General features: G+C 46.1%; 1 protein-coding gene across 2 annotated transcripts in view; it reads right to left on the bottom strand.

The window, feature by feature from the left end:
- The window catches only part of PTCHD4 (patched domain containing 4), a 91,761-nt gene extending 82,398 nt beyond the window's left edge, over nt 1–9,363 (bottom strand). The window contains exon 1 of one of the 2 annotated variants that reach the window (XM_086623649.1): nt 8,764–9,363. In XM_086623649.1, coding sequence (XP_086479775.1) covers nt 8,764–9,363 — 600 coding nt within the window. The remainder of the gene's footprint in view (nt 1–8,763) is intronic. The other variant, XM_086623655.1, reaches the window with a different exon arrangement.
- Between the last annotated feature and the right edge of the window lie 3,985 nt (nt 9,364–13,348).

The following is a 13,348-nucleotide window of genomic DNA, read 5'->3' as shown; positions in this document are numbered from 1 at the left end:
AAACAAAATTAAGGGCAAGGTAGACATTGTTTCACAGAAGCTTTTGATTTCAAGAGTACTGTAACTTCTGACAGAATAGGATTTGGAGGAAGTTTTATGGCCCTGCCCTACATGCAGGATGGGTAACGCGGGATTTAGCACAGGTAAATGAGGGATTTAGCACAGAAGCAACAAAACACTCCATGGCCACTTCTGAATCGTAGTATCCTTTACGAAGCTGTTGATACACGTGCAAAAATACACTGTGTATGTGGTAAGAATAACACCTCTCCGTTAGACTGACAACACTTGTGTAACCCTGGTGGAAATCATTACTCCAGGTGTAAGAACAGCGAGACCCTGTCTTACACCAGGGCAACTTTTCTGTCTTGCTTAGGTACCTAACTTGGGCACAAGTTTTAGATGCCCTCTGAACCAATCCTATAGGTGATGTTTATGTTCCCTATATGTTGGAAAGGATACACTTTAGGTGTTTGGGCTTCCCTATGGAGGTATTCAATGGCACCTTTCATGTCTCACACTGACTGCACGAGGAAACGAGTTGTGGTGAGCTGCCCCATTAGGAGCTTGATCTTTATTCCCAAATTGCGTCCCGTAGGTAGATGGGCTGTGTTACACTTCAAGTCTCTGCGATGTGCATTGCCTTCAAAGGTGTAGGACAGGACTGCCCTTTGCTTTCTCAGATGACCTCAGAGTAGACAAGCAGGCTTTAGGGCTTGTGCAATTGGTATCTTTTAAAGAAGAATTATTCTGCGAGACACTGAAACATTTGCCATCAAATGTATTTAGGAAACACTATACACCTGTGGTGCTGACTGATTTTTTCCATCTTAGTTATAGATCATTACCAGATCAAAATCTTTCTGCAATATTAGCCAGGTAGTGACATGCCGGTCTCTCAATCTGTGATCCCTCCAGCAGCTCCCTGGCTGTGGTGCTAGTTTCCTAGCAAGAGCAAACTGGAGAAGGGCACATTTGGTGCCAAAAGACAAAACCAGGAAGAAAAGCTGGTCTTGCCAACTCAAGACATCTCACAGATCTGCTGCTGGGCACATAGAACAGGCACCATGCAGGAACTACCCACTAACGTGTGAGCAGAGTTAAAGAGGAAAAAAAGCTTCAGCAAAATTCCAGTACCATACCAGAGCTGTCCACCAAAAAATTATTCCCAATTTGCCCTTGAGCCCGTTCCACAGTAATTCTCTTTAGCTGCCACCAGATCACACTTGCTAGTGTCATCAAAGATCTCCAGGCACTTCATCCAAAGCTCCTGCTTCCGAGTGGCCTAACCAATGTAGAATTGAGGCTATTTCACACCCAGCGGATACAGAGCTAGGGCAATGACATGTGCCACTGCATGTGGTCATCTCTGCAATGCTCAGGAGCTCTGTCACCTGACCTTTCTGCCTCCTGCTGTCTTCTCTCTTCTCCATCACACACTGGACCTGCTTTCCTACGTTGTTGAAGACTTTGTTTCACCTGTATTTAAAGCTGCTTTTCAGCTCAAGTCCCGGCCACGCACAGTATGTCTCACTGTTTGCACTAGGAGCGTGCAACGAATGTGGGATCTGCATAAATTAGAAGCTTTCTGTAGAAATGCAAGATCATGATTTTAATAACTCAATTCACTCAGGAAACAAGTCAGCAGGTTTTTTCACCACGGCTTCTGTAATAATAACTGTGCAGAGCTCTGCATAAGGGTCTTTTACTTCTGAATGTCTGAAGAAGTTTAATATAGGTTTTATTCTTAGATTACTATTTTCAGTATGTCTAGCACAACCTTACCTACATCATTGTTTACCAGCCAAGAAAGATATGTATATAATATGCATATCCACATATATATAATAGTATTAAATAATTTAAGAACTTTTTTTGACATATTTATTAATTTAATTTTCTCCTTACAAAGTTCCTCCCACTTCTACCACAAAACATATAATTAATCAGTTAATGTTGGTTTAAGGATCTCCTCTCTGTTAAAGCATCATTCTCTGGCTGGGAAGATGACACATCTTCTTTACTAAGGCTCGTCAATTATATCCTCTTGCCTTGCTAGCATGGCACCATCTGAATTTGTTCTAATCCTTGTTACAGTTAACAAGAATACCAATCTGTTGTAAATTCAGAGGGAGAAGTTCAGAGCCCTCCAACAGCTCACACAGCCAGTACATTAAGGGGCTCGAAAGATATTCTGGAAAGGCATAGGGATGGCTGAGATGAGAAGATGTTATGTCAGTGTACAAACACTGCCAAGAGTTAACTAAATGTTTAGTAAAGGAAATATATCTTTTCTTTTTTTTTTTTTTTTCTGTCCACAGAGGAGTAGCTATTGTAGGAAGATGACAAAGTGCAACTGGACTTTCTACCTTTGACAAGTGGTTGACACCCATCCCAGACCCGTGGTGAAGTGCAGTTACTAACTGAAGGGGCTTTCAATTGTATCTGCCTTTTCTCTCTACCCAAACAACCTTTCAATTGCTTCTTTATTATTACTTATATCATGGCAAGGTCTCCAGAAGGCCTGGCACTGCATAAAAGGCCATGTCTCCCAGCAAGTGCTGACAAAACTGAAGAGTGCAATGGCTGGGAGGGAAAGGCGTGAAGTAGCTGACCAAGGTCATCTGAGAGGTCAATGGAGAACATTTTCTTTGCAGTTTTCTACATGGTCACTTCTCTCAGCTGCTTGATGGGAAAGAATGAGCCTCACACTCAAAAAACCTGCTGTCTACAGTCCTGGCAGAGTGAAGTTGGAATTTACCCCAGACACGGATAAGGAAATTTAAGTTCATAACTGAAGAACAGCAATACAAAAAGAGCACCCTAAACCCCATCCTTGATTTGACAGGTTTTTGCTGTCTTTCTGCTGTTTGTTTATGTTGGGACAGCTTGTCCTGGTACAGGTTAACCCGGCTTTGTGTCCCTGGTGCAGCCAGGGCTCAGTCTGGCCTTCCTTTTAGACAAGAGGGTTGTCTTAACACCTGGTCTAGCAGAGCTAAGAAAGAGACTGTTCCTAATGTACTAAGCAGAGGAAGGAGCAGAGAATTTTCTTACAAATGCAATGAAACACTTCATTTCTTGCCGACACGGAGTAGGTAGGCTGTTTGATCATGTCCTCAAGAGCTAATAGCTGCAGAGACATCTCCCAAGAAGAGCACAGTTAACCTGCTGCAGACACCAGCTCCGACAGCCCCTCCAAGTGAGGTGGGTGAGAAGCCCTTCCTAGTCATAGAATCGTAGAATCATAGAATGGTTTGGGTTGGAAGGGACCTCAAAGGTCATCTAGTTCCAACCCCCCTGCCACAGGCAGGGACACCCTTCACTACACCAGGTTGCTCAAAGCCTCATCCAGCCCGGTCTTGGATGCTTCCAAGGATCCACAACATCTCTGGACAACCTGTTCCAGTGTCTCACCACTCTCAAGGTAAAAAATTTCTTCCTTACATCTAATCAAAATCTCCCTTCTTTCAGTTTAAAGCCATTGCCCCTTGCCTTATCACTACATACCCTTGTCAAAAGTCCCTCTCCATCTTTCCTGTAGTTCTACTGGACACTATGGAAGCACAGTTGGAAGAGCAAGAGGATCTTTTTCTTGTTTGTTGTTCCAGTTTTCTGAACCTGTAAGCCAGAAGACTTTCTGAACATTTTCAGCTTGCTTTCATGCTACTGAGCAGCTACTCTGAGCTCAGCCTGCCCAATCCTCTCTCGATCCGAGAGGCTGAGATGGAAACCATCTGCAGCCTCCAGCCTTCGTCTTCTGATCCTCTCCCTGCTCATATTTTGTTATTTTGATTTGGCTTAGCAGCTTTTGCCAGCCAAGGAGCACTTCACAGGGTCCTGAGCCATGGGCTTTGATTGGGATGTGTGGTACCATAAATGGGTACACATTGCCTCCGAGGAAGCATCTGATCCTTAGAGTCAGAGTAATCTTATACTTGAACCTACTTGATTGAAGGAATAATTGGCTTGTGGATATTACTGATATGCAGATGCCTATTCTGGTGGAGGTGGTTTCTGGTCTTATACCCTTTCTGTCCTACGGATGTGGTCAGTGCCCCAGGGTCATCGAAGGAGGGGTTAATCTTAGACCAGTGGGAAAGGCACCATGAATGCAAACAGAGAAAGACTCATTTAAAAGTACAGCTGCTAGTGTGAGAAAAATTGAGAATCTGGCCAGTAGCAAATCTGCAATTACAGGTTTCAAGATGCTAAGTGAATGCAAGTAACTTTTCTACTTAAGCAATAAAGGATTCAATATCCATCTGAGGTGCTTATCACAAATGTGGTAATAAAGACGTCTGCTTTATTGGCTGCTGTTTAGCATAGTGTTCATAAATGACTGATATTTAATTAATCGAAGGCAGCATTACAAAAAACAATCTGTTTACAAAGGCTCCTTTTAACCAGCAGTTGTCATATTCGTTCTGATCTCAGAGAGATAAGTTCTAAGTCATTATCTTTTCTCAAACTAGCAAATAAACATGAAAAGAAACAGTAAAGGTGAAATACCTGAAAAAATACTTTCATGCTTCCCCTCCCCCCCCCCAGGTTAGGACTATGTTCATAAATCGTCATTCTTTGTAGTGATTTGTTTTTCTTTTTTCCTGATAAGAACAGCAAATTTGCTGGGGTTATTGGCAAATTAGAGTCAAAACCCAATCTCTTTCCTCATATCTGATAGTATGCAAGAAGTAATCCCCATGTAATCAATAATTCTGTCTATACCAATAAATAAAGTGTGCCTCAGACCATACTCTGGCCCCAGGGGCAGAGACACAACATATCCAAGCAGATACACACTGTTATCTCCAGAACAGAGTAGATCTACCAACCAGGAATAGACCCTTTCCCATGCTGTCTCCCAGGCCATGCCCAGGCACTGTCCTGAATGTCTTAATTGACAAAAATGATGTCGGGACTTGTTAAAGCTTATGATTTAACAGTTTGATGTCTGAGGGTCAGTACTTAGCCTAGACTTGCCCAGTCTATGTAGTTAGGGCACAATCCAGACCCCCAGACAGGAATATAGGTTTGTTTTTGTTTTTGTTTTTGTCCTGGGCTGGGGAAAACATGAGCAATCTTGCTCCAGGATGCTATCTCAAAAATCTTCATCAAGACTTCATACATCCAGGTTTGCTTTCCTGCTATGCCACCGTCTATCAGCATGACCTTGGGCAAGTCATTCTTCTGGCTGGGCTGCAGACTGCAGTGTAGCGTAGTAATAACTGTGAACAGGTTAGAGAGTGTCCCCAAAGCAACGAGAGCAGGTATTTTCATACACCCTGGTTCACCTGGTCTTTCAGGAGAGTAATCTTTTCTACAATGACTCCTGTGTTGTCAGAGTGGGTTTTAAACCCATCTCAGGCATTTGAAACCACTTTGCAGTCTGCACTCTGGATGTAAGTGGCATCTCTCTGCTCCTCCTCTGGCAAGTGGAGAGACCAAGACTGCCCGACTTACAGAGAGACAGTGAAGACAGATATATATTCAAGGCTATTCAAGAAATATATATATTCAAGGCTATAAACTCTTCCAACACTACAGCAAGTAATGATTAAACAATCATTACCCTTCACGGCCAGATTTTCTTAGGAAAAGCCAAGCAATTTCATTAGATTTTGCAGCCCCGTAGCAGCTGTTTCAAAGCCAGCGCAGTTTACTGAAACCTGCTCATACAGCTCCCACAAAGCTCCCATGAAAGAGCTGGCAAGAGCTCTCCCACAGCCAGTCTTCTGCCAGTCTCACCCAAGACACCCGAACCAATCTGGGCTCCAGCAGGGCATAAGAAGAGGGACAAAGTGAAAGGAACTCACAAGGCTTGAGAGAAAGAAAAAACTAGATGTTTTTGCAGCTCCCAGATGGAGCAGGAGAGACATTGAACATCTCAACATTGTCACTGCGGTTCCCAAACCAGTGCAGGTTGACACTTGACCCATGTCAGCTGCAGACTAAACACATCTGGGACACCTTTGTGGTTTGTAAACCCACCATATCGTTCTTAGAAGAATTTTATTCAATCTGAGGCCATTATTAGAAGAACAAGACAGAGCAAAATCTTCCAATATTAACAAAGCAACGCGTCCTTTGAGAAAGTGAGGCAACCTAGAAGATCCTAGTGGGTCCTTATGTCGCAGGAAAGTTTACCTGAGAAATCTCCCAAGGACATGGACTGGTGAATGCGATTAATAGTGGTCCACCCTGAATAAGGGCAGGTGGATTTGCCACAGTCTTCATGTCATGACTCAAGTAAAATAAATGAAAACCCTCATAGATACAGCCACAGGGGTTGTTTCCCTTTACTGAACATCCAGAGACTGATCTATCCCAGTGGGTGCAGCATCTGAGATATTTCTAGTTAAATACGTCTGGACACCCCAAAACAAGTGACACAAGCCTGGGTTTCTACAGCCTTTTCTCAGAGGTGTGGAGAGAGGGAGGTGCGTAAATAGCCTGGGAGTCTAGACTAAATGAGTGTTTTGGCCATGTCTGAAGGAGAGCAAGAGATGTTTGCCCACAACTTCCTAACCGTGTAGCTTGGTAGATGACAGAGACAGAGCTCACCGAGTGAATTTATCTGTACAAAGTAGTAATTTATTCCCAGCAGCTGGAGCTGAAGAGATCCAAGCAGGTGAGTCTCTGAGGACATGCCATAGCTGAAGGCCAGTCCAGGTTCAGGACTGACCGCGGTCCTACAACAGTGTCCTTACCGTACCAGAAAAACAAAAACTGTGGCAAAGCATGTTTCTGTTTCTCAGGGACACCAGGGACTTTCCCTATCCACAGAAATAAGTTGTAATCATTAGCTTTTCTCTAAAGCGCAGCCACAGATTTTGGTGGCTTTACCTTCCCTCACTGAGAAGCGGGTAGAAAGTGTCCAACTTTAAACTGAGATACTTAAGGGCATTTATTCTTTCACCTGGAAGATGACACGTAACATTGAAGGTGCTGCGCTGGTATTGGACAGTGCTCAGAGTCAGATATTTACGCTTTGGGAAAGCCTTTTTATGTGTGAATTATCTACCAATGACTTATGCCAACAAATCTCTAATCCAGACCAGGTTATTTTCTCCTTCACTTTTATCTTTAAAAAAGGAGGAGCTGTAGGCACTCTCCTAGTAAAAAAACACATTGCAAGTGACCCCATCCTAGTTTCTCTAAACTCAGTTAAGGTTTCTCTATACAGGAAATTAATCTGGATTGAGAGAGTAGAATGACTATTTCTGTATAAAGCTGGTTTATAGTTATGTCAGTCCAGATTATCAGTGTTGTCCACTGAACTAACTTAATATTGACTTTAAAAATAAGCAAAATGGAAACAAAACACTTTGTTGGAAATGGAAACTGCAATAGCAGGATTGTCTTCACGATGAATTAAAAGATAGAATTTGTTCAGAGATATTTAATCCAGAGTAACTTCTGTTTCTGAGCACTCCTTGCACTCAGGACTTTCCCACAGCAGCAAGGACAGACACCTTTTCATTTCCACACACTCGACTTGGCCACAATTCCGCACAAAGCAATCACCATAACATCCAGAGCAGTGGTACCAAATCCCAGCTGTCCCATCTGGCCCTTTTGCTGAAGCAAAAAGACCAACAAAATCAATCTGTGTCTCTGCTTCAGTTTTGGGGGCAGAGATCAGCTTTACTTTTTTTTCCTGGTGAATGAACAGTAAGAAACAAATGATAACTTCACGATGTGGCCGGTACTTGCAAGAGCACTACCTCTCTCACCCCTGAGGATCTCTTTGAAAAAAGGGGGACAGTTAACCCCAAAGAGCCTCTCTAGTTTGCAACGAGGACCTTATCCTCTTCCCTATGACCTGAGCCATGAGTAACTAGTGGGCTAGGGAGTTTGTTACACTCTGTTAATAGATCCTGTCTCTGGTGCAATGCCTGGGGAAGCATGCAGATAGACTGTATTTCACAGAAACTTCTTTCAGCAGCCACCTGCAAACTTTGCACCTTATTTGCTCATAGCAGGTTAGTCCTGGTGAACTGGATTGCTCCAGATGAGGGGGAAAGCAGACGAATGCTTGCATGCCAGGGAAATATTCCTAAGATCATTTGTGCCAAATTGCTTATTCTTTTATTTGGAAGGACTCAAACTTCTTTCACCTTTTACCTTGTTTTGCCTTTGCCGGAAGCCTCTAGCTGATGGGATCCATCCCAAAACTCCAGCCCATCCATCAGCAGCAGAGTTAACTATTTTCACACCGAGAGAAAAAAATTCCACCTCCCTTCCCCTTTCTTTGCATGCAGGTAAAGAAAAAGAAGGCAGGACACCTGAAATCGCTTCTGTCCCAAACCTCCTGCTGCTCCTACGGCACTCGCAGAGGCAGGGAGATACAGGAGCTCACCGTGCATTTGAGGAAAGCCTTTTCTGACCATATTAAAGATAAATTAACCCATCACAGCAGTGGGGCTGGGAAAGGTGATAGTGAAACCCCAGCTCTCAACCCCCCCTTCTCCCCAACCTCCTGTCCCTTTTCCCGGGTGTATTGAGGCATCGCAAGGTCTCCCGATTCCGAAGCTGTTCTCCACTCCCTGCTTCTCCTGGTGCGTTAGCGTACAGTCCCCCCACCCTCCCTCCTCGTACAGAACAATAGCAAGGCACCGGTTTCAGCTGCTTCCCGAGGAAAGCCCAGATCACACACACATATAGTTATCGAGAGAGAGATAAGATTATATTTCTCTTTGCTGTTTAGGACAAGAAATGAAGTGCTGCCTCTTTAATTGGCAAAAGCATGCAGTAAGAGCATACCTTTAATTTAGTGTTGGGATAGCTCACTTGCACCCTGGCTGTTGTCTTATTGGAGAGGGCAGCCTGCCTCAGATCCTCTAGCACTGAAATAATATCATCCAGCACGCATTTCTTATCCTGATTTCTCAACACACACAGATGGGAAAAAGTATAATTATAGCCTTTGTAGTTCACCTTCATTTCCAGCACGGCTCGGTGGATCTGCAGGATCACATCAGCCTGATGCAAAATATTGCCTCCGGGTTTGGAGAGGAGAATCACCCTGCCATACCTCCCCGGGGTGTGCAAGTCCGAATACAGCTGGCTTTTGGATTGATCGAGGGAGAAAAGGCTGCTGGCTAAGCTCCTCTCGATCTTGGCCAGGCTGTGGCTGGGGGCTACCAGGCTCTCCAGGTCAGTGTCAGGCTGGAAGCGGTTGAGCAGGCTGAAGCCGAAGATGATGGTCAGGACTGCGGGCACAGTGAGGAAAAACACCGGATGCCTGCTCACGAATAAGCCCAGCTTGTAGAAAAACGACTGGAGCCCTCTGTGTATCACCTGCCGCAGCATCCTCCACCAGATCCAGCCTGCAGATGCTCCTGGCCGTCTTAGAAAGCACATGTGACATGTGTAGCTCCTTACCCCTTCCTGTCAGTTTCCCTTTCTCTCTCCCTCTCTCTCTACTACTCCTTTAAAAGACTGCAGCAAGTTGCAGCAAGACAGCCAAATATTGATCAATGGGGTGTGTGTGTGCGCGCCTGTGTGTGTGTGTGTGTGTGTCGGGGGTGGAAGGGACCGGGCAGAGGGGGGGGGGGGTCCTTGCTTTTTTTTTTTCATCTTTCTTTTTTTTTGGGTCCTCCTCTCTCCTCCCTCCCCCCTAGCCAACTAGCATCGCCCCCTCCTTCCCCCCCCTGCCCCCCCGGCTGGGTGCCCCCCTTTCGCCGGCGAGGCTCGGGCGTTGCACCGGCAGCGCTGCCGGCTCTGCAGTGCCCGCTCCGCGCAGCCCCGCGGCGCCCACCGCTTCTCCGGGGCGGTGCAGCGAGCGGCGGTAGCGGCCCCCCACTCCCCTCTCGCCCTGCCCCCCTCCGCCCCGCTGCTCGCTTTTCTCCCTCCACCCCTACACACACACACACAGTTTGCCGGGGCGGGAGGATGATGCTGCATTTTAACGTCCCCTGACCCCACCGTGCCCCTCCCTCACCGCCCCTCCCGCCCCAGCTCCGCCCGACCGCAGCCGCGGGGCTCCCCGCCGGCTGCCGGAGGAGGGAGAGCTTTGCCCGGAGACTTTGCGAAGCGCTTTCCCACAGCAGAAGCAGCAGCAGCAGCCGCTGCCGCGCTCCGCTTTCTCTGTCCCGCGGTCCCACGGCTGCTGCATCGCCCCCCGCCGCACCTAGCCCTGCCCCGGCCGCGCTGTGGCTCCTGGAGGAGGGGGGACATGGCGACACATACCGCTCCAGGCAAAGCTCCCAGCCCGAATTCCCACCTCTCCCCTTTCCCTCATTTGCAGCCCGAGGTCGCCCAGCGGGAGCTGCCCCGTGGTCCTACGAGGGGAAAGGCTTGGGGCAGGGGGAGGAAGGGGCAGTGGGCTGCTCCCTTCTGCTGCCCGACAGCCTGGCATCTATCCCCCCACCCACCCTCCGGCCAGCAGGTCCCTGAGCAGTGACCCAAGAGAGGTAGGACGGGGCTCCTGACACCCTCCAGCTGAAAAAGAGGTTTTCCAAGCAAAGACACCAGCAGACCGTTACATAAGAGCAGGAAAATTCTGCAGCTCTCCGGACCGAAGGGAGAGCAGCAGAGAAATGCATGCATTTGCAGTAGGAGAGCTGCCCACCAACTCTCCAGGCAGCGAGCTCTGCTCCTCCAGGAGCTTCAGCCAGGACTGCTTGGGACAGCAGATCCAGCCCTAGCAGACCTGACAGTCCCTTGCAGGCAAGGCAGGAGCAAAGGCAGGCTCGCTTTGCGGGAGCTTTATACTTAGCTCCTAAGTTCAAGACACAGAAATGTAATTAAAAAGCAAACTCAAAAAAAATGCAAATCTCTGCTTGGTGCCTCCCCCAAATTCCTGCTGTATTTTAGCTAGTTTTGTCAAGAAGAAATTGATTTATTTTGAGACGGGACCAAGGAGCTTGTGCAAAGCCTGAGAGAGCAAGGTTCTTCCGTAATAAGCCCTTACTGAAACAGAAGGAGGGAGAGTGGAAACTGGGGAGCTCGAAATCATCAGTCAGCAGACTCTGCCCGATCCAGGACTATACTAACAGCGGGTTATGCTCACCTTGAAGTAATTATCAGTCTTTTGGATAAAAATAGCATGTTCAGCAATCTCTTTCATGCTGACCCCCCCCCCCCCCCACACACACACTATTCTGTGCGGATGAACAGGACATACAAAGAAGGACCCCATCTCTGAGGGTTTTGGAGGGCTTGTGTTAGGTCTCAGCGATTCAGATTGGGGAGCCTGAGGTCCTGCAGAAGTGCAGAAATGTGAACTTCTTCCAAGTGATGCAACAGAGAGGCTGGGAGCATTGTGTTGGAAACCCACCTGACTGAAGTTAGCAGATAAGATTCACCACTGCCTTAATTTTTAGATGTTGCTGCAAGCACATTGTGCCTTTCAAATTCAGGCTGTTTGTATTTAGTGGCCTAGATACTGCTGATCTGGAGGTGCTTGCAAATGTAGACTGAAGTTCTTACAGGCAACAAGAAAGATAAATTGAAGGTGGGAGTTTTTGTAGAAGAGACCCTATCAGCCTCCTATTTGCTCAGCTTAAGGCATTGTCCATGATGGAAATCTGCCTCAACAACCCCAGGAAGTGCTAAGCTCCATTGATACAAATTACAGCTCTCTGTCTATTTTGTGATGCACTTATGCTGATGGTTGAGTGCTCCCCGTGAAAAAAGTCTGAACGTAAAGGCTTTATTGAGCCTTTGTACTTACACACGTAAGCGAGACCTTGAGTGGAGAGTCAGAACCTGATTCTTCATTTCTACACATGCAGCCTTATAATAGCCTATGACAGAGTATGTCACCGTAGCCAAGCTGTGGGTGCTGGTGGCAGAGATACCTTAGCACTGTGGGCTTCAGCACAGGCTGCAGAAACTCTGCCTGAAACCTTTGGGCCCTTGGTCCTCATTGCCTCTGCGGCTTATATTGTGTTGGTATCTGGTCTGGTAGGGAGAAAACTGCAATCACCTCTCTTGTTTGCTGTGGCCTTGGCCAGTAAGCACTCCACAAAGCTGATCATTGCTCAGGAGGTTGGCCAGATCTTCCTGTTGAACCACAGGAATAGCTCAGGAACAGCACAAGCAGTCTGGACCACCCTAGGAGGAGCAGGTCCCTCTAGTGCCTAAATAAGATATGGCAAAGGATATTTTTTGTCTGCAGCTTCTCCAGGTCTTGGACAGCTTCTATCTGCCAGAATGCTGCAGTGAAGCATTCAGACACGGCATTGCTGAAGCACAGACCATGCAAAGAGAAGGCACAGAAATACTTTCAAAGAAAAGTGTGACCGAGGACACGCTGATTCCTTCCTGAGTAGGAAAACAGAGCGATATTGCTGAAGGGCGTTGACAGCTGGTCTTGCCTGTCCGTTGGAGTACGCAGTAACAAAATGTGATCTGGCACTTGTGCCCCCACAGGTAACATGGGTGATAAAGTGACCAGTGTATTACGTTGATCATCTCAAATGGCAAAATCCATGGAGGATCTAAAAAGTCAGTTTGAAGTACATCTCAGAAACAAACAGGACATCAGCACCTTTTCTGAGAACAGTGGTAGGATATGATGATATTTATATCTTCCCTGGTGTCATCCAATGAATCCTCTTTAAAAGGGAATCCAACACATCAGGGATGTTAGTTGGGGAAACTGAATGATGGTTCAGAGTCTGGAGCCCAGAGAAATCACAAACCACAAAGAGATTGGAAACACTCAGAAATAATTGAAGCGAGATTCAGCTTGGAAAAAATGCAACTATATCTGGGGAAAATTATTGGAGATGCCTACTCCCAGAAAGGAGACTACTTTGGGAACAAATGCTTGTGTAAAAAAATACAAACAACAAATTGCAGTACAGAAATTATTTTGGAAAAACATTGCATAGCTGAAAGTCAAAACAATACAAATTTACTTGCAGAGATATCCTAAAGCAGGGAGGGAACAGCCCCTCTGTGCTATTCTGATGTGGCTGCTCTGGGGGACTGTGCTCAGCTCGGAGGATTAAAAGTGAGACACAGCAAACCTGTTGATAATTTAAATTAGAATTATCAGTGGACTTGAGGGGTCAGTATAGGTGCACTGATTAAGTATTGAAGAAGGTAGTCGGATACACGAGAGCCAGATTGTCATACGTTGATTCACAAACAAGTAAAGCTACAAACAGTCCTATTGACATAGTGATTTTAAGTTGTTATGGTTTAATAGCTGGGTGGATATAGTAAAAATTAATGGTACAAAAATACACTAAATAGTGAAAAAAACAGAGGAATAATTTAAAACAGCCACAGAGGCTGTGTATATAAGAGTAAATAAAACAGGCCTCAGGACGACTAGCAGTTCATGTTCATACACTTACATGATTTTCTACCTAGAACTGGGAAAGAAAAACTC

The sequence above is a fragment of the Tauraco erythrolophus genome, chromosome 2 (genome assembly GCF_009769465.1).
Source record: "Tauraco erythrolophus isolate bTauEry1 chromosome 2, bTauEry1.pri, whole genome shotgun sequence".
NCBI classification, from domain to species: domain Eukaryota; kingdom Metazoa; phylum Chordata; class Aves; order Musophagiformes; family Musophagidae; genus Tauraco; species Tauraco erythrolophus.
Note: the sequence above shows the minus strand (reverse complement) of the source record. Positions and strands in the feature narration are given on the sequence as shown.